Source organism: Capricornis sumatraensis, chromosome 20 (assembly GCF_032405125.1).
Source record: "Capricornis sumatraensis isolate serow.1 chromosome 20, serow.2, whole genome shotgun sequence".
In the NCBI taxonomy this organism is placed as follows: domain Eukaryota; kingdom Metazoa; phylum Chordata; class Mammalia; order Artiodactyla; family Bovidae; genus Capricornis; species Capricornis sumatraensis.
In genome coordinates, this window is record NC_091088.1 from 55,546,782 (window position 1) to 55,568,988 (window position 22,207).

Below are 22,207 nucleotides of genomic sequence, written 5' to 3' on the forward strand. Positions count from 1 at the left end.
TATCATCCTTCTCAATGAAAGCATCAAAAAAGAGAGTCAGAAGCTTCTTTGTGGGGGAGTCTTGTGTGACGTTTCCACTCACGTTATAACAGAGGGTAACTTGGGTAAGGTTGTGTGGGTAGAAATTCATTCAACATTTAAGGATGCCTTTTTTCCCCCCACTCTTCTAAAAATGAGTTGTAGCTAAAAATGATGTCATATCCTTTTGTGCCACTGACAGCTAAGTGATATTAGATAAATTACTACCTTCTCTAGCCTTAAATTCATTCCTGGGAAATAATGGAGTTTGATCAGTTTCTCCAAGAAACTTTGAGAGCTTCTCCAAGTCTGATGTGCAGACCATCAACAAGAAAACCACAGCAGGGGCTTTATAATTAGTTGTAAATCAGCAATATACTTTAAAAAGTCAAGTTCTTAGTCAACATCAAACTGTAGTTGGCAAAAATGGTGTACGTTGGTAGACGATGAAATGCATTGCAAATGGTAATGCTTTGTATTGAGCCTGGCTTATAAACTAGAAAGTTTATAGAGTCACCCAAGAATTTTTCAAATTACAAAAAACGTCATAAATACAAACACCTTCTACACCAGAAGGTGCTTCGCTGATAGAAAAATATTTTGTAAACCCTAAAGTGCTTTGTCAAATTCAAAGAGATTTGCCTGCAGCAAATCTTTATGACAAGTTACAAATCCTGATGAGGGTGATTTTTTATTTTTCAGACTGCTCAGGACAGAACGTGTCTGTCTTATCCCATGAGCCAACCACCTTCCTTAGAAATGGAAAGCATGGCCTTAGAGACCCTCAATTGTCCCCCATCCACACCTCCCATAAGCCCAGCTCACCTAAGACATCAGGGTTCTTGACAAGAAGTAGAAACTCATAGCAAATAACGGAGCTAGAGGTCTCTGTGCCAACGAAGAACAGTGAGAGCACCGTGTGAATGAGACTCTTCTGGTGAAACCCATTTTCAGGATCTGAGCACTCCCAGAGATGGGGATGGTTGATTTTTAATGTCTCCTCTTGCAAAGATTCCCAGTGTCTGGGTCTTCCTATCTCCCTACCAACACGTTACTCTATGCCAGTTATTCTTTTTCCTGATCCTTTTTTCTTTAAGCAAGGCCAACAAGGTACTGAAGGGGTGAGATCTGGAGCTAAAGTGCTTGGATTTCAAACTCAACCCTACCATTTACTAGCTGTGTGTCTTTGGACAAAGAATATAACCTCTCTGTCCCTTAGTTCATCATGTGGGGTTGCTTTGAAATAATATATGACACACACCATACCCTTGGGGTTAATTTCTTGTTAATATTGTTGATGTTGTTGTGTCCTTGGGTGTCATTGCACTCCAGATTGGCCCTTGTGGCTGACGTTCCATGGATGATACCAAAAATATTTAAAAACCAGTAGGCACTCGCCTACTAACAGTGAACTAAAATGGACTGGAATGGGTGAATTTACTCAGATGACCGTTATATCTACTACTGTGGGCAAGAATCCCTTAGAAGAAATGGAGTAGCCATCATAGTCAACAAGAGTCCTAAATGCAGTACTTGGATGCAATCTCAGAAACGACAGAATGGTCTCTGTTCGTTTCCAAGGCAAACCATTCAATATCATGGTAATACAAGTCTATGCCCTGACTAGTAATGCTGAAGAAGCTGAAGTTGAATGGTTCTATGAAGACCTACAAGAACTTATAGAACTAACACCCCCAAAAGATGTCCTTTTCATTATAGGGGGACTGGAATGCAAAAGTAGGAAATCAAGAAACACCTGGAGTAATAGGAAAATTTGGCCTTGGAGTACAGAATGAAGCAGGGTAAAGGCTAACAGAGCTCTGCCAAGAGAATGCACTGGTCATAGCAAACACCCTCTTCTAACAACACAAGAGAAGATTCTACACATGGACATCACCAGATGGTCAACACCAAAATCAGATTGATTATATTCTTTGAAGCCAAAGATGGAGAAGCTCTAACAGTCAGCAAAAACAAGACCGGGAGCTGGCTGTGGCTCAGATCATGAACTCCTTATTGCCAAATTCAGACTGAAATTGAAGAAAGTAGGGAAAACCACTAGACCATTCAGGTATGACCTAAATCAAATCCCTTATGATTATACAGTGGAAGTGAGAAATCGACTTAAGGGACTAGATCTTATAGACAGAGTGCTGATGAACTATGGAATGAGGTTCGTGACATTGTACAGGAGACAGGGATCAAGACCATCCCCATGGAAAAGAAATGCAAAAAAGCAAAATGGCTGTCTGGGGAGGCCTTACAAATAGCTGTGAAAAGAAGAGAAGCAAAAAGCAAAGGAGAAAAAGAAAGATATTCCTATTTGAATGCAGAGTTCCAAACAATAGCAAGGACAGAAAAGAAAGCCTTCCTCAGTGATCAATGCAAAGAAATAGAGGAAAACAACAGAATGGGAAAGACTAGAGATCTCTTCAAGAAAATTAGAGATACCAAGGGAACATTTCATGCAAAGATGGGCTCGATAAAGGACAGAAATGATCTGGACCTAACAAAAGCAGAAGATATTAAGAAGAGGTGGCAAGAATACACAGAAGAACCGTACAAAAAAGAGCTTCACGACCCAGATAATCATGATGGTGTGATCACTCACCTAGAGCCAGACATCCTGGAATGTGAAATCAAGTGGGCCTTAGAAAGCATCACTATGAACAAAGCTAGTGGAGGTGATGGAATTCCAGTTGAGCTATTTCAAATCCTGAAAGATGATGCTGTGAAAGTGCTGCACTGAATATGCCAGCAAGTTTGGAAAACTCAGCAGTGGCCACAGGACTGGAAAAGGTCAGTTTTCATCCTAATCCCAAAGAAAGGCAATGCCAAAGAATGCTCAAACTACTGCACATTACACTTATCTCACACACTAGTAAAGTAATACTCAAAATTCTCCAAGCCAGGCTTCAGCAATACGTGAACTGTGAACTTTCTGATGTTCAAGCTGGTTTTAGAAAAGACAGAGGAACCAGAGATCAAATTGCCAACATCCGCTGGATCATGGAAAAAGCAAGAGAGTTCCAGAAAAACATCTATTTCTGCTTTATTGACTATGCCAAAGCCTTATTGTGGATAAGCCTTATTGTGTGGATCACAATAAACTGTGGAAAATTCTGAAAGAGATGGGAATACCAGACCACCTGACCTGCCTCTTGAGAAACCTATATGCAGGTCAGCAAGCAACTTAGAACTGGACATGGAACAACAGACTGGCTCCAAATAGGAAAAGGAGTATGTCAAGGCTGTATATTGTCATGCTGCTTATTTAACTTATATGCAGAGTAAGGTAAGGTAAGGTAAGGTAAGGTAAGGTAAGGTAAAGTCGCTCAGTCGTGTCCGACTCTTTGCGACCCCATGGGCTGTAGCCTTCCAGGCTCCTCTATCCATGGGATTTTCCAGGCAATAGTACTGGAGTGGATTGACATTTCCTTCTCCAGGGGATCTTCCTGACCCAGGGATCGAACCCAGGTCTCCCACATTGTAGACAGGCGCTTAACCATCTGAGCCACCAGGGAAGTGCTGAGTACATCATGAGAAACACTGGGCTGGAAGAAGCACAAGCTGGAATCAAGATTGCCGGGAGAAATCTCAATAACCTCAGATATGCAGATGACACCATCCTTATGGCAGAAAGTGAAGAGGAACTAAAAAGCCTCTTGATGCAAGTGAAAGAGGAGAGTGAAAAAGTTGGCTTAAAGCTCAACATTCAGAAAAATAAGATTATGGCATCTGGTCCCATCACTTCATGGGAAATAGATGGAGAAAAGGTGTCAAACTTTATCTTTTGGGGCTCCAAAATCACTGTGGATGGTGATTGCAGCCATGAAATTAAAAGATGCTTACTCCTTGGAAGGAAAGTTATGACCAACCTAGATAGCATATTGAAAAGCAGAGACATTACTTTGCCAAAAAAGGTCTGTCTAGTTAAGGCTATGGTTTTTCCACTGATCATGTATGGATGTGAGAGTTGGACTGTGAAGAAAGCTGAGCTTTGAAGAACTGATACTTTTGAACTGTGGTGTTGGAGAAGACTCTTTGAGAGTCCCTTGGACTGCAAGGAGGTCCAACCAGTCCATCCTAAAAGAGATCAGTCCTGGGTGTTCATTGGAAGGACTGATGCTAAAGCTGAAACTCCAATACTTTGGCCACCTTGGCGAAGAGTTGACTCATTTGAAAAGACCCTGATGTTGGGAGGGATTGAGGGCAGGAGGAGAAGGGGACGACAGAGGATGAGATGGCTGGATGGCATCACCGACTCCGAGTTTGAGTAGACTCCGGGAGTTGGTGATGGACAGGGAGTCCTGGCGTGCTGCGATTCATGGGGTGGCAAAGAGTCAGACACGACTGAGTGACTGAACTGACTGACTGACTGAACAAACAATCCCAGAATCTCAATTGCCTACAAGAGCTAAGCATATTTCTTGGTCACATTTATTTTTATGGGAAGTCAACAAGAGATTCTACTGCACGTCTTCTTCATTTGGGGACTCAGCGGAAGAGACAGGCTCTATTGGGGATTTTGCTTGTCTAGCAACAGAGTTAAAAGAGGGATGATGGCAGACTATGCAATGGCTCTTACAGCTTTCACTGTGATAACACTCAACACTTCTGCTTGTATTCCATTGGCCAAAGTAAGTCATATGTCCAAGCTGGACATCTGTAGCATAGGAAATATAGTCTATCTGTAGGGGGAGTAAGGGCACCCAGCCCTGGGGTCCAACACAGGAAAGACAAGTCCCCTTAGCTGGTTTGAAAACCAGCAGGGCTCACCAGAGGGCTATAAGACTTTGCTTCTAAAGAGCATGCATGGTTGGGTTACTTACTCCCAATCACAGCACTAGGTTATATGGAAGAATGCAGAAGCTATCTGGAAGATAGCTGTCCAATCAGGACAGCAATAAGAAAAACAAATTTTAAAAAAAGAGGATAGTTTAAGATAGCTCTGGGACATCAAGCATACTAACATTCACATAATAGAGGTCCCATAAGGAGAAGAGAGAGAAAGGGGTAGAATGTCTTTGATAGCATTGTAGTGGAAAACTTCCAGAAGCTGAAGAAGGAAACAGATTTCCAAGTACAGGAAGCATGGAGAGTCCCAAAGAAGATGAACCCAAAGAAATCCACACCAAGATGTATCATAGTTAAAATGGCAAAATTAAAGAATTTTCAAGGCAGCAAGAGAAGAACAAAAAGTCACAAGAGACTTTAAGACTATCAGTTGATTTTTCTGCAGATTTTTTGCAAGCCAGAAGGAAATGACGTGATATGGTCAAAGTGCTGAAGGGAAAACACTGCAACCTAGGATACTCTGCCCAGTAAGGTTATCACTCAGAGCTGAAGGAGAGATAAAGAGTGTTGCAGACAAGCAAAAAAGTAAGAGTTCATCAATACTAAACTGAACTTACAAGAAGCATTAAAGGGTCTTAAGTGAAAAAGAAAAGGTTACAACATAGTAACTTTTTATAGGAAGTAAGAATTTAAAAGGAAGGAAAAAAATCTGACTAGTAAAAGCTGTGGATCAACCACTTAAGTAAGCTAGTATTATAAAAAGGTTAGAAGACAAAACCTGTAAAATTAACTCTAACTACAATAAACAGTTAAGAGATAGATATCAAGATGTAAAAATATGGCATGAAAAATGTAAAATGTGAAGGAAGGAAGTAAAAAAGGTAGATTTTTTTAGACTGCAAAAGGACTTAAATGACTTAAATATAAACATTTAAGTCATTTTAAAAATGTAAATATAAATAAACTTAATTATCAGTTTGAAATAAGTGTATATAGATATAAGTCAACATACAGGAACTCCATAATAACAATAAATTAAAAGTCTATATTAGATTAAAAAAAAAAACCTAGAAAGAAAGGAATGTAAGCACAACCCAAAAGAAAATCATCAAACCAAAAGGCAAGAGATTGAAAGGTGAAGAACACCTTCCTTCCATTACCCTGATAGAGAGTAAAACAAAAATAGGGTATCCCTGTTCTCGAATGTTCCTAGCAGCTCCATTTACAACACCCAAAAGGTGGAAGGAACCCGCATGTCAATAAACTGATGAATGAATACACAAAATACACATTGTATGGTATTTCCACACAATGGAATACTATTTGGCCATAAAATGAATGATGTACTGATACCTGCTACAATATGGTTCAATCCTGATAACATTAAGCTAAATGAAAGACCCAGAGACAATCACTTACTGTATGATGCTATTTATTTGAAATTTCCAGAATAGGTAGATTCATGTGAAAAAAAGGCACACTAATGGTTGTTGGGGGTCAGTGGGAGGAGAGAACTGGAGACTGACGTATTTTAGCAGGATGGAGTTTTGTTATGGGATGATGAAAATGTTTTGAAATATATGGAATTGATCCTTACACAACATTATGATTGGACTAAGTGCCATTGAAATGTACACCTTAAAATAGCTGTGGTTAATGTTACAATATGCAAATTTTACCTAAAAAGAGAGAGAGATAGGCAGCACAGATAGCCATTGTCCAGAAAGAACAGAACTTTATTTTGGTTTCACTGATTTTGGAGGATAAGATCAGAGAGGTAAAAGAGCTATTTTGGAGTCATGCAGTGCAGAAGTTGAGGGCTGAATTAGTCATTTCAATTCAACGGGGGAGGAGGGCAGGGGTATGCAGAGCTGATGGAGACAAGGCAAGGGAGGCAGGAGATCTGGTGCTGATGCTGCTGTTCTGGGCAAGCTTGGCTCTAAATCTTGCCCTCCTCTGGGGCCTTAGTTACCCTAACTGTTCTAGGGATGGTGGTAACACTAAGTTATTGAAGGTAATTCTTTTTTAGAAAATTTTATTTATTTGTTTGTTTTTGGCTGCACTTGGATCTTTGTTGCAGCACGTGGGCTTTCTCTTTAGTTGTGGCAGTTGGAGGCTACTCTCTAATTGCGCTGCTCGAGTTTCTCATTGAGGTGGCCTCTCTTGTTGCGGAGCACAGGCTCTAGAGCAAGGGCTTCAGCACTTGTGACACACAGGCCCAGTTGCCTCGTGGCATGTGGAATCTTTCCGAATCAGGAACTGAATCTATGTCCTCTGCACTGGTAGGTGGATTTTTTACCACTGGACCACCAGGGAAGTCCAGCCCATATTTCTTGACCCTGAAATATCCTCAGGCAACAGTGCAGGCCATCTAGCAATAAGTGGCGACTACAGCAGGATGGATAGAGAGACCACAAAAGGGACTTTCCACAGGAGAAAGTGAGCAGGGTGGAGCCTGCACATGTTAATTCTGGACAGAGGCAGGGGCTGGATGCAAGGACTCAGAGGACATCTGTGCTTCTTCTTGCCCTCCCCCTCCTCTGCGGGGTAGGAAGCGGACCTGGAACAAAGGAGGCGGTCTCCCCAGCCCGTTCTCCCTGGGCGTGAGGTCGATGTCTTCAGGGGCCTTGGGAGACCCCAAAGAGAAGTTCTGCAGCAGAGTGGTCAAGAAGAGGAAGAGCTCTGAGCGGGCCAAGCTCTCACCCAGACAGAGGCGTTTTCCTGAGGGTGTAAGGGAGGGAGTATCATTGGAGGATAAGATCAGAGAGGTTAAGGGAGCTATTTTGGAGTCACACAGCACAGAAGTTGAGGGCTGAATAAGCTATTTCAACTTGAAGAAGGAGGAGGGCAGGAGTGTGCAGAGTAGATGGTGATAAGCAAAAAGTAAAAGTTTATCAACATGAAGCTGAACTTGAGAACACTTGGTTGCCCCACTCCCTGAAACCCCAGGATATTTGCATGTTCATTTACATAGATTTACATGCGAGGTGTTCTGATCCTATTCTTGTCCTCAGTACCAACAACACCAACAACATTAGTAGGGGCTGAGAGTAGGGGCGGGCATAGGGTGAGCAGTGTTCGCACATTTCTATCTCAGTTATATTTCAGTTCTGCCTCCTCTGGGATTATCCAGTACAGTGCCCTCCTCTGTCCCTCCTGGTACCAAGTCCTTTCGTGTCTGAAGTTCTTTCATTTTTTTGTGTGTCTTTGGTTAAGTATACTATCAACTAAGCCAATTTATGAGAAAAAAATGTGAAAATGCTGGAGAAATCTGTGGCAGTATGCTCTAGGGATGAGGACCATGAGAGAGGGGTTCAGGGGAGCTGAAACTTCTGGCCTGTCCTGGAGCAGGCGGGCACCTGGCTGATCAAATATCGACCTACATCTGATCATTTGCTCTAAACCTCTCAGTGTCCGCACTGTTCTGGCCACCTTGACCCTCCTCCCAGCCCCCTGGTCCTACCCACGATCAGCAGCCAACAAAGCCAGCCTCCCAGACCCAATCCCCATGCCCCAACCTGTGGAGGTTCTGACTGGCCATGCCCACTTCATACTTATAAAGACTTGAATAGCACTCTGTCCACCTTCACCCACATTTTTCTGACTCTTATAACACCTACTCATATCTTCCTGCACGATGACGTTGACCACCACAAACTGTCCCATCGAGGTGGAGCCCTGAGTATCCACTGACTTCAGCACAGGCTGTGTCCACTGGAATAACCAAGGGTGAGGCCAGCATGTCCCTGGGCTGGGCTAGAGTTTCCACTATATCCTATTAACCTGCAGTCTCATGGGAAGGAAAGGAGCCCAGAGAGCTGCCTTGTGTGTGTGGTTAAGTTCACTATGCTTCATAAGTATTCATAGATCATCTCTGGGTGTATAATATCTCAGCCACATTGAACTTGGATGGGGTTTTCTTAGTCCCGTGAAGTGGGGGCTAAACTTATGCGGGTCATGCTGTTTTCCCTGTGTCTTCATGTTTCAGGATAGAATCCCCGTTAACTCCCTTTTCTACATGACTGTGATGGTCTGGGATGGGCATGTTGCATGATCAGGAAAACAATCTTTTGGCTCTAAGTTGCTGAAATGTTCAGAGAGTTTATCACACCTTAGCCCTGCCCTGACCTCTGTAGATCATGACTCTATACAGGGGCTTGGGCAAGTCCCCTGAACCCTGAGCCTCTCTTTTTCCAATTCTACAAGACAGAGAATGAGTCAACACTCAGACATCAAAGGAGAAAAGCAATTTGATCATCTTGACAGGAGCTGAAAAGATTATTAATACTCAATATAACATCCTGATCAAATTTTTCAAAAAATAAAAGCTTGTTGTAAAATAGAGATTAAAAAGATCTTTCCTTAATTTCATTTAGAGTTGAGAAATATTGGGACCTTCTCTGGCAGTCCAGTCAAAAAATAAAAGCTTGTTGTAAAATAGAGATTAAAAAGATCTTTCCTTAATTTCATTTAGAGTTGAGAAATATTGGGACCTTCTCTGGCAGTCCATTTTCACTGCAGAGGACCCATGTTCAATTCCCAGTCAGAGATCTAAGAGCCCACAAAATGTGCATTGTGGCCAGAAAAAGAGAATAGAATTGAGAAAATATATGGTAGGATCACTGACTCAATGGACATGAGTTTGAGCAAACTCTGGAAGATAGTGAAGGACAGGGAAGCCTGGCATGATGCAGTTCATGGGGTCACAAAAAGTCAGACATGACTTATTGACTGAATAACAAAATATGTTAGAATAGCCATAAAATATCTGGAATAGATCATAGCCATCAGTAAGCTTAAGAGAGAAAATAAAAATATTCTCCTTAAAGTTAGAAGTCACTACTTTTGCTGTCACTACTATTACTTCACATGATTCCAGAGGTACTAGCTCATGATATTCGGGAAAACATGTGACTTTAACACAAGAAACAAAAAGTCAAAATATCATCATTTGCAGATGCTAACACCAATTATTTGGAAAACCCAAGAGAATGAAAAATGGTTAGTTGTAAAAGTAATATAAGGAAATTGTCTGGTTATGACAGAAATATACATTTCAAAATACCAGTGGATTTCTGATATACCTATTCTAATATACCTACTCTAAAAACTTAAAATGCTACATCAAAAAATTGCTGTGAACTTAATCATGTCCTTTCAGAATTTATATGTTGCAGCCCCTAACTCCCAATGCAATGGTATTTAGAGAAAGGATATTAGAAAGTAATTGGGTTGATCTTTTCTTTTTGGCCACCCCTCATGGCACATGACATCTTAGCTCCCGGACCAGGGATGGAATCCATTGCCCGCTGCAGTGGTAGTCCGGGGTCTTAACCACTTGACCACCAGCAAAGTCTGGTTATTAGCTTTGCATACATGTTTGCTAAGTGACTTCTGTTGTGTTGGACTGTTTGCGACCTATGGACTGTAGCCTGCCAGGCTCCTCTGTCCATGGGATTCTCCAGGCAAGAATACTGGAGTGGGTTGCCATGCCCTCCTCCTAGGGATCTTCCCAACCCAAGGATCGAATCTGTTTGTGTCTTTTACCTCTCCTGCATTGGCAGGCAAGTTCTTTACCACTAGCACCACCTGAGAAGCCCATAAGGTTTAGATAAGCTCATTAGAAAAGCTCCTTAGGCCTCCATGAGGGAATAGCATTCTTTTATGTTTGTTTAAAAATTATACCGTTTTGTATTCTCTAAACTTTCAACAATACATTAGCTTTATAATCAGAAGAAAAAGGTACTAAAGAGGAAGAAAGGAAGGAAGGAATGGAGGGAGGCAAGGAGAAAGAATGCTCTCATGTGGTAAAAACAATTCCAAGGGATTGAGTTCTTATAAGAAGAGGAAGTGATACCAGAGCCCTCACTCTACCGCGTGAGGTCACAGCAAGACGGCGGCTGTGTGTGAGCCAGAAGACAGACCCCACGAGAACTTGACCATGCTGGCTCTCTGAGAGCAGACCTCCAGCCTCCAGAAATATGAGGAGATGAATTTCTGTTGTGTAAGCCATCCAGTCTACAGCCTTTTATTATGGCAGCCTGAGCTGAAAAAGAGGTTCTATCAGCAATAGCAACAATCTCTTCTCGTGTTTCTTAGGAATAAATCTAGCTAGAAGTATTCAAAACCTAGTTTTTAAAAAAATTCAACTGATATAGAGGTGATTCAAAGAAATGCTATCATCTTGACTGTGTGTGTGCTCAGTCCTGTCCAACTTTTTGTGAGTCCACAGACTGTAGCTTGCCAGGCTCTTCTGTCCATGGAGTTTCCCAGGCAAGAATACTGGAGTGGGTTACCATCTCTTCCTCCAGGGGATCTTCCCAACCAAGGAATTGAACCCATGTCTCCTGCATAGGCAGGCATATTCTTTACCACTGAGCCACCTGGGAAGCCCTTCTTCTTGACTGGGCTGTCAAAGTTATTTGAATTTGTAAAGCTGTCAAAGTTATTCAATGTAAACTACAAATTCAGATTAATCTTAATAAAATTCCAGGGGGAGTTTTTGAGACTTTGACATAATAATTCCAAAGTATACTTGGAAGAAACACAAAATATGTTAAAAAAAATAACCATAAAACTATCTATAGAAGAAGAGTAATACAGAGAGACTAGCAACTGTAAAATATTAAAACATATTTCTTGGGTAGAAATGGTCAAGCAGTATTATATAGCTAGAAAGACAGATCAGTAAATGAACCAGATTTATATCTACTCAGATTGAAATTTTTTAGATATGATAAATTTCAAGTCAGTAACTAAAAGTTGAATTATTTTATAGATGGTTGAATTAAGTTGTTGTATAGTTGCTCAGTCGTGTCTGACTCTTTTGTGACCCCATGGCCTGTAGCCCACCAGGCTCCTCTGTCCTTGGGATTTCCCAGGCAAGAATATTGGAGTGAGTTGCCCTTTCCTTCTCCAGGGGATATTCCTGACCCAGGGATTGAACCTGTGTCTCCTGCATTGGCGGGTGGATTTCTTATCACTGAACCACACGGAAAATCTCATTGGATCAGGGCACACATGCAAATCCAAGAACGAATATTCCTTAAATCTCTGTTCTTTAAGTGCCTTCTGAACCTCTCGCTAGTCCATGGCTTGGATTAACAACTGACAAACAAGGAATAAATCACTGAATCTTCCATCTTTTATCTTCCTTTCTTTTTACTATTCTTTCATTTTCTTACCTATTGTCTATGTATCTATCTGTGTATCCATGTATGTAACTATTTATCTACCTATCTATCCATCTAAACCTTTGTGTTTGTATACATGCTAAAAAAAAGGACATCTTCTGTTATTAATAAGTGTGGTTGAGTGGTAAGTTACAGGTGATTTTCAAATTGAATTTTATTCTTTCTTGCTTTGTATAAATTAGAAAAATAATGGTTATTTTCATTTTCAGAGAACATGTGAAAAATTCCCTTCCCTGATTTCAGCACATAACATGTGCTTGGTAATGGATCACTTATTTGTCTGTTATTTTGAGTGTGCAAGTGTGTGTCTGTGCTGTCACTTTATCACTGAGTCTCCATCTTCCTCCTCCATCATACCTCATCTCTTCTTTTCCCCTTTACACTATCTTTGTTTCTGTAAGATGTCTCTCTCTATCCTTCGGAATTGTCATTTTTCCCCAGAAACGTTCACCTGGTGTTTAGAGTTGGATCAAGAAAGAGAGTCACACACAGAGCGTGAGTGAGCAGGCATTTTCATGGGGAAGAAAGAGCATGACTTACCCATGGAGAATGGGATGAAGACTTCTGGCTTCTTGAAGTTGCCCTGCGCATCCAGGAAGTGGCCAGGATAGAAGGCATTTGGCTTCTCAAAGTGGCGTGGGTCATGGAGGGCAGAGCTCAGGATGGGGTACACGGTAATGCCCTAAGAGGATGTTAAAAACAAGTGGAATCATCAGTTCATCAATTCAGTCATTCTGTGGTGTCTGACTCTTTGTGACCCCATGGACATTAGGGCCTCCTTGTCCATAACCAACTCCCAGAGTTTAATCAAACTCACCTCTATTGAGTTGGTGATGCTTTTCAACCATCTCATCTTCTGTCGTCCCCTTCTCCTCCCGCCCTCAATCTTTGCCAGCATCAGGGTCTTTTCCAATGAGTCACCTCTTAGCATCAGATGGCCAAAGTATTGGAGTTTCAGCTTCAACATCAGTCTTCCAATGAACACTCAGGACTGATTTCCCTTAGGATGGACTGGTTGAATCGCCTTTGCAGTCCAAGGGACTCTCAAGACTCTTCTTCAATACCACAGTTCAAAAGCATCAATTCTTTGGTGCTCAGCTTTCTTTATAGTCCAACTCTCACATGCATACATGACTACTGGAAAAACTGTAGCTTTGACCAGATGGACCTTTGTTGACAAAGTAATGTCTCTGCTTTTTAATATGCTGCCTAGGTTGGTCATGACCTAAATCAAATCCCTTATGATTATGCAGTGGAAGTGAGAAATAGATTTAAGGGCCTAGATCTGATAGGTGGAGTGCCTGATGAACTATGGCATGAGGTTCATGACATTGTACAGGAGACAGGGATCAAGACCATCCCCATGGAAAAGAAATGCAAAAAAGCAAAATGGCTGTCTGTGGAAGCCTTACAAATAGCTGTGAAAAGAAGAGAAGCGAAAAGGCAAGGAGAAAAGGAAAGATACAAGCATCTGAATGCAGAGTTCCAAAGAATAGCAAGAAGAGATAAGAAAGCCTTCTTCAGCAATCAATGCAAAGAAATAGAGGAAAACAACAGAATGGGAAAGACTAGAGATCTCGTCAAGAAAATTAGAGATACCAAGGGACCATTTCATGCAAAGATGGGCTCGATAAAGGACAGAAATGGTCTGGACCTAATAAAAGCAGAAGATATTAAGAAGAGATGGCAAGAATACACAGAAGAACTGTACAAAAAAGATCTTCATGACCTGGATAATCACGATGGTGTGATCACTCATCTAGAACCAGACATCTTGGAATGTGAAGTCAAGTGGGCCATAGAAAGCATCACTATGAACAAAGCTAGTGGAGGTGATGGAATTCCAGTTGAGCTATTTCAAATCCTGAAAGGTGATGCTGTGAAAGTGCTGCACTCAATATGCCAGCAAATTTGAAAAACTCATCAGTGGCCACAAGACTGGAAAAGGTCAGTTTTCATCCTAATCCCAAAGAAAGGCAATACCAAAGAATGCTGAAACTACCACACAATTGCACTCATCTCACACACTAGTAAAGTAATGCTCAAAATTCTCCAAGCCAGGCTTCGGCCATACATGAACCGTGAACTTCCAGATGCTCAAACTGGTTTTAGAAAAGGCAGAGGAACCAGAGATCAAATTGCCAACATCTGCTGGATCATGGAAAAAGCAAGAGAGTTCCAGAAAAACATCTATTTCTGCTTTATTGACTATGCCAAAGCCTTTGACTATGTGGATGACAATAAACTGTGGAAAATTCTGAGAGAGATGGGAATACCAGACCACCTGACCTGCCTCTTGAGAAACCTACATGCAGGTCAGGAGGCAGAAGTTAGAACTGGACATGGGACAACAGACTGGTTCCAAATAGGAAAAGGAGTACGTCAAGGCTGTATATTGTCATGCTGCTTATTTAACATATATGCAGAGTACATCATGAGAAACGCTGGGCTGGAAGGAGTACAAGCTGGAATCAAGATTGCTGGGAGAAATATCAATAACTCAGATATGGAGATGACACCACCCTTATGGCAGAAAGTGAAGAAGAACTAAAGAGCCTCTTTGATTAGCTCTAGTAATTTTCTGGTGGAGTCTTTAGGGTTTTCTATGTAGAGGATCATGTCATCTGCAAACAGTGAGAGTTTTACTACTTCTTTTCCAATTTGGAGTCCTTTTATTTCTTTTTCTGCTCTGATTGCTGTGGCCAAAACTTCCAGAACTATGTTGAATAGTAGCGGTGAAAGTGGGCACCCTTGTCTTGTTCCTGACTTTAGGGGAAATGCTTTCAATTTTTCACCATTGAGGATAATGTTTGCTGTGGGTTTGTCATATATAGCTTTTATTATGTTGAGGTATGTTCCTTCTATTCCTGCTTTCTGGAGAGTTTTTATCATAAATGGATGTTGAATTTTGTCAAAGGCCTTCTCTGCATCTACTGAGATAATCATATGGCTTTTATTTTTCAATTTGTTAATGTGGTGAATTGCTAGAGAAGTGCAAATCAAAACCACAATGAGGTACCACTTCACACCAGTCAGAATGTCTGAGATCCAAAAATCTGCAAGCAATAAATGCTGGAGAGGGTGTGGAGAAAAGGGAACCCTCCTACACTGTTGGTGGGAATGCAAACTAGTACAGCCACTATGGAGAACAGTGTGGAAATTCCTTTAAAAATTGCAAATAGAACTGCCTTATGACCCAGCAATCCTACTGCTGGGCATACACACTGAGGAAACCAGAATTGAAAGAGACACATGTACCCCAATGTTCATCGCAGCACTGTTTATAATAGCCAGGACATGGAAACAACCTAGATGTCCATCAGCAAATGAATGGATAAGAAAGCTGTGGTACATATACACAATGGAGTATTACTCAGCCATTAAAAAGAATACATTTGAATCAGTTCTGATGAGATGGATGGAACTGGAGCCGATTATACAGAGTGAAGTAAGCCAGAAAGAAAAACACCAATACAGTATACTAATACATATATATGGAATTTAGAAAGATGGCAATGATGACCCTGTATGCAAGACAGCAAAAAGACACAGATATGTATGGTGGACTTTTGGACTCAGAGGGAGAGGGAGAAGGTGGGATGATTTGGGAGAATGGCATTGAAACATGTATACTATCATGTAAGAATCGAATCGCCAGTCTATGCCCAATGCAGGATACAGCATGTTTGGGGCTGGTGCACGGGGATGACCCAGAGAGATGTTATGGGGAGGGAGGTGGGAGGGGGGTTCATGTTTGGGAACGCGTGTACACCCGTGGTGGATTCATGTCAATGTATGGCAAAACCAATACAGTATTGTAAAGTAAAATAAAGTAAAAATAAAAATTAAAAAAAAAAGAGCCTCTTGATGAAAGTGAAAGAGGAGAGTGAAAAAGTTGGCTTAACTCAAATTCAGAAAACTAAGATCACGGCATCCAGTCTCATCACTTCATGGTGAATGTATGGGGAAACAGTGGAAACAGTGTCAGACTTTATTTTTCTGGGGTCCAAAATCACTGCAGATGGTGATTACAGCCATGAAATTAAAAGACATTTACTCCTTGGAAAGAAAGTTATGACCAACCTAGGCAGCATATTCAAAAGCAGAGACATCACTTTGCCAACAAAGATCCGTCTAGTCAAGGCTATGGTTTTTCCAGTAGTCATGTATGGATGTGAGAGTTGGACTGTGAAGAAGGCTGAACACCGAAGAATTGATGCTTTTGAACTGTGGTGTTGGAGAAGACTCTTGAGAGTCCCTTGGACTCTAAGGAGATCCAACCAGTCCATCCTAAAGGAGATCAGTCCTGGGTGTTCACTGGAAGGACTGACATTGAAGCTGAAACTCCAATACTTTGGCCATCTGATGCAAAGAGCTGACTCATTGTAAAAGACCCTGATGCTGGCAAAGATTGAGAGCAGGAGGAGAACGGGATGACAGAGAATGAGATGGTTGGATGGCATCACTGACTCAATGGACATGGGTTTGGTTGGACTCCTGGAGTTGGTGATGGACAGGGAGGCCTGCTGTGTTGTGGTTCATGGGGTCACAAGAGTCAGACATGACTGAGCCACTGAACTGAACTGAACTGGACTGATGCAATATTGCTCTTTACAACATCGGACCTTGCTTCCATCACCAGTCACATCCACAACTAGTTGTTGTTTCTGCTTTGGCTTCATCTCTTCATTCTGTTAGCAGTTTTTTCTCTACTGATCTTTAGTAGCATATTGGGCACCTAAACATGGAACAACAGACTGGTTCCAAATAGGAAAAGGAGGACATCAAGGCTGTATATTGCCACTCTGCTTATTTAACTTATATGCAGAGTACATCATGAGAAACGCTGGGCTGGAAGAAGCACAAGCTGGAATCAAGATTGCCGGGAGAAATCTCAATAACCTCAGATATGCAGATGACACCACCCTTATGGCAGAAAGTGAAGAGGAACTAAAAAGCCTCTTGATGAAAGTGGAAGGACAGGACAGGACAGAGTCGCTCAGTCGTGTCCGACTCTTTGCGACCCCATGGACTGTAGCCTAACAGGCTCCCCCATCCATGGAATTTTCCAGGCAAGAGTGCTGGAGTGGATTGCCATTTCCTTCTCCAGGGGGAAAGTGAAAGAGGAGAGTGAAAAAGTTGGCTTAAAGCTCAAATTCAGAAAACTAAGATCATGGCATCTGGTCCCATCACTTCATGCATGGCAAATAGATGGGGAAACAGTGGAAACAGTGTCAGACTTTATTTTGGGGGGCTCCAAAATCACTGCAGATGGTGATTGCAGCCATGAAATTAAAAGACACTTGCTCCTTGGAAGGAAAGTTATGACCAACCTAGATAGCATATTGAAAAGCAGAGACATTACTTTGCAAAAAAAGGTCCATCTAGTCAAGTGTTGGGAGCCGCATTAGGCATTACTGACAAAATAGAGGCATGGCCCCAACTCCCTGTCTTTGTCCTACAGGCACTGACGCAGGATGAAGGAGTTAGGCTTTGTGATTCGGACTTGTTTTTTCCTTTCCTCACCTGAGTTGACTGAAAAGAATATTAAGGTACTTATTGTTCTTGAGAGGAGCATGAGAGAGCACAAAGCCTTCTGCAGCTGTGCTCAGAGAATAATTCATAAAGTTAATCATTGACATTTGTTCAAGGACTTTTAGAAAAGAGTGTTCCAGGGTGAGCATGTAGGCTGCAGCTTGTGGCCATGGGAGGGATTGCTATCTGAAGCCTATTTGTGAGGAAAGTGTTTATGGCAAAGGAGTTTGCTGAATTTAGGGCTTAGGAATAATTAAAATAGTTAGAAGCTAAAGATTTAAGGAATGTTGTAATGTTAGCATATTCTACTATAGCTTATAAAGATTAGGAACTTTAGAGATATTAATAGCTAGAAGCCCTTTTTAAGAAATAGTAAGCTTAGGATACTAGGGGCAAACAGGACTTAGAAAAATAAGAAATAAGCTGAGGTTTGTGTTATGCGCAAGTTACAATGTAATCATGAGTTAAAGTAAACACTATTCTGAGAGAACCGCTGGAGCAGAAACTCTGTTTGAAGGGCAACAATGATTTATGGAGACAATAAATCTGGGTGAGGGGAAATTGAAACTGTCAAACCTCTGACCTAATGCTTTTGTTAAAGTATAAAAAGAATCTTAAGCTTGAAGTAAAGTTACGCAGTCCAAGAAAATTGAGAGGCTGGGTCATTTCTTGCTGACACCACCCATCTCTTCAGGTTGATTCCCTGGCTGCTGGAGCTGGACTCCAACAGGCAAGGCTATGGTTTTTCCAGTAGTCATGTATGGATGTGAGAGTTGGACTATGAAGAAAGCTGAGTGCCGAAGAATTGATGTTTTTGAACTGTGGTGTTGGAGAAGACTCTTGAGAGTCCCTTGGACTGCAAGGAGATCCAACCAGTCCATTCTAAAGGAGATCCAACCAGTCCATTCTAAAGGAGATCAGTCATGGGTATTCTTTGGAAGGAATGATGCTAAAGCTGAAACTCCAGTACTTTGGCCACCTCATGTGAAGAGTTGACTCATTGGAAAAGACTCTGATGCTGGGAGGGATTAGGGGGAGGAGAAGAAGGGGACAACAGAGGATGAGATGGCTGGATGGCATCACTGACTCGATGGATGTGAGTTTGAGTGAACTCTGGGAGTTGGTGATGGACAGGGAGCCCTGGCGTGCTGCGATTCATGGGGTCGCAAAGAGTCGGACACGACTGAGTAACTGAACTGAACTGAACTGAACCAACCTGGGGAGTTCATCTTACAGTGTTTTATCTTTTTGCCTTTTCTTACTGTTTATTGGGCTCTCAAGGCAAGAATAAGTGGTTTACCATTCCCTTCTCCAGTGGACCTCATTTTGTCAGAACTTTCCACCATGACCATACATATTGGGTCACCATAGATTGCATGGCTCATAGTTTCATTGAGTTAGACAAGGCTGTGGTCCATGTGATTAGATTGGTTACTTTTCTGTGATTGTGGTTTCAGTCTGTCTGCCCTCTAATGCCCTCTCCCAGCATGTACCATCTTACTGAGGTTTCTCTGACCTTGGACCCAAATGACCATTAACAAAGAGTGGCTGAATCTATTAATGTGCCTCCACAGCTGATAATGAGCTTCATCCAGTGTGTGGCTCTATAGTTGGTGGCAGGAATGTTGAAATGACTCTCCCGCATTTGATTGCTAGTGTCCCATCCCTCCAGGTTTCCTTACCAACCACCCTGATCCCTCATCCCCATGACCCCTTGGTCTACTTTATGATCCATCAACTAAAAGGTTCACGTCTGACTCAGCAGAGCCCTATAAAGAGCTGACTCCAAGACTGGGGCCAGAATATAACCTGATGGGTGCTGTTCATTGGGTGATTCAAAACTGTGGATATCACCTCTAGGTACACCTATACTCAGCAACATAAGCTACCGCAAAAAAAAATAAGTTATAACCATAGGCATTGTCCTGAACAATATATCCACAGCAAACTGTTATATTTAAAAAATAAAGGCACACTCACATACACTCACACACACACAAATTGCAAATTGTGTTAGATGCATAAAAAGACAAGGTCACTCAGTTGCAACCTGACTCTCACAGTATGAGCCAATTGTTGTGTGTATGGATATATATAAACACATGGATTCATATAAACATTAAGAAGAAATGATTTTAAAAGATCTTTAAAAACCAACTCTACTGTATAACGAGCTTCAAAAATATATTCTATTTTCTCCAGCAAACCTAATATCTTGTAAAGGTAATAAATATGACTGAACAAAAGAAAGAAGACTTCGGTATATTTGTAAAATCTCTTCTCTTCCATAGAAATCTGGAAATGAAAATTCTTATCATAGTCCAACAACCAGATATGAACCATAGGATTGGAGGCAGACAGCACCTACAATCAAGATTTGTGACCCTGCTGGTCTCACCTTAGGGAGGTAATATCCTCGGAAGTGAGTGTCCTTGATGACAGAGTGGGGGACACCAACAGGGACTAGGTCACTGAATCTCTGAATCTCGTGGATGACGGCATCTGTATAAGGCATTTTTGCCCGATCTTCCAGAGCTGGGAGACGGTGTGCACCAATCACTCTGTCGATTTCTGCCTGGACTTTCTCTGAGAACAGTTCAAGTGGGAGGAGGATATGTCAACAAATGCCCATAACAGTGGACTCAACCAAGTGACCTGAAAATGACCTGCAGACTGATGAAAGGGTCTTGTAAATTCTTTTCTAAGATGTTGGGTTATCGTTCCTCTCAATGAGAGCATCAAAAAAGAAAGTTAGAAACTTGTTTGTGAAGAAGTCTTATCTGTTATTTTTACTGTAGTTATGAGTTATGACAGGGGGTAAGTTGGGTAAGGACAGGTGGGTGGAAATTCATTCAACACTTAATGGTGCTTTTTGCTTTTCCAACTAAAAATGGGTTGTAGTTGAAACTGTTGTCATCTCCTTTTGTCTCACTCACTTGCTATGTGATTTTAGATAAGTCATTCCCTCAGGCTGGCCTTAAATTCATTCTTATGAAACAATGGAGTTTGATGAGGTGAGAGTTTCTCCAAGTCTGATCTGCAGACATCAACATGAGAACCAGTGAAGGTGCTTTTTAATTAGTTGTAATTTGGCAATATATACTAAAAAGTCAAGTTCTTACAATTTTGTACTTTAGTAGACAGCAAAATGCACTGCAAAAGGTAATGCTTTACGTCAGGAGCATTCTTTGAAAACCAGAAGGCACCTTACCATCACTCAGGGCAGATTGCAAAACACTTCATAAGTACAAACACCTTCTACACCAGAGGGTGCTTGCCTGCATGAAAAATTCTTTGTAAAATAAACCCTAAAGTACTTTGTCAACTTCAAAGAGCTTTGTCCCTAGCAAACTTTTATTACAAGTTACAAATGCCTGTGTGCTGTGCTTAGTTGCTCAGTCACATATGATTCCTTGCAGTCCCATGGACTAGAGCCCACCTGACTCCTCTGTCCATGGGGATTCTCCAGGCAAGAATATTGAAGTGGGTTGCCATGCCCTCCTCCAGGGGAATCTTCCCAATGCAGGGATCCAACCCAGGTCTCCCCCATTGCAGGAGGATTCTTTACCAGCTGAGCTACCAGGGAAGCCCTCTAGGGGTGATTTTTTTGTTTTCCCCCAGATCGCTCAGGACAGAAGTTATCTGTCTCAGCCTATCAGCCTCCCAGCATGGCCTTAGAGACCCTCATTCCTCCCCCGCCCTCACCTCCTATAAGCCCAGCTCACCTAAGACACCAGGGTTCTTAAGAAGGAGTAGAAACCCAAAGCAGAGTGTGGAGCTGGAGGTCTCTGTACCAGCAAAGAACAGTGAGAGCACCGTGTTAACGAGATGCTCCTGGTGAAACTCACTCTCAGGATCTGAGCGCTCCTAGAGATGGAGATGGGTGATTCTTAACATTTCCCCCGGCAGAAATTCCCCCATTTCTGAGTCTTCTTATCTCCCTACCAACACCATGTTCCTCTTCTTTTTCTTGAACCTCTTTTTCTCTAATCAAGGCCAGTTCAGTTCAGTTCAGTTCAGTTCAGTCACTCAGTCGTGTCCGACTCGTTGTGACCCCATGAATCTCAGCACACCAGGCCTCCCTGTCCATCACCAACTCCCGGAGTTCACTCAGACTCACATCCATCGAGTCAGTGATGCCATCCAGCCATCTCATCCTCTGTTGTCCCCTTCTCCTCCTGCCCCCAATCCCTCCCAGCATCAGAGTCTTTCCCAATGAGTCAACTCTTTGCATGAGGTGGCCAAAGTACTGGAGTTCAGCTAAAGCATCATTTCTTCCAAAGAAATCCCAGGGCCGGTCTCCTTCAGAATGGACTGGTTGGATCTCCTTGCAGTCCAAGGGACTCTCAAGAGTCTTCTCCAACAACAAGGTACCAAAAGGGTGAGCTCCAGAGTGAAAGTGTCTGGACTTCAAATTCTGGCCCTAACATTTACCAGCTGTGTGTATTTTGGCAAGGAATATAACCTCTTTGTGCCTTAGCACATCCTCATGGAGTTATTTTGATAATGTATGATAAGCGCAATGAAAATTAGAGGTTAATTTCTTGATGTCATTGCTGTTGTTGATTTTCTCTGTCCTGGGGTGTCATTGCACTCCTGATTGGCCTTTGCAGTTTACATTCCAGGAATATTGCTGAATATATTTAACAACTAGTAGGCACATT

The 22,207-nt window shown here is 41.9% G+C and overlaps 1 protein-coding gene across 1 annotated transcript in view; it reads right to left on the reverse strand.

Moving 5' to 3' along the window:
* Positions 1-22,207, reverse strand: part of LOC138096809 (cytochrome P450 2B4-like) — a 41,658-nt gene that overhangs the window by 7,404 nt on the left and 12,047 nt on the right. The window contains exons 6-9 of the mRNA XM_068993072.1: positions 21,269-21,410; positions 19,942-20,129; positions 12,549-12,690; positions 7,344-7,536 (exon numbers count right to left, since the gene is read on the reverse strand). Of these exons, the coding sequence (XP_068849173.1) occupies positions 7,344-7,536; positions 12,549-12,690; positions 19,942-20,129; positions 21,269-21,410 (665 nt within the window). The remainder of the gene's footprint in view (positions 1-7,343; positions 7,537-12,548; positions 12,691-19,941; positions 20,130-21,268; positions 21,411-22,207) is intronic.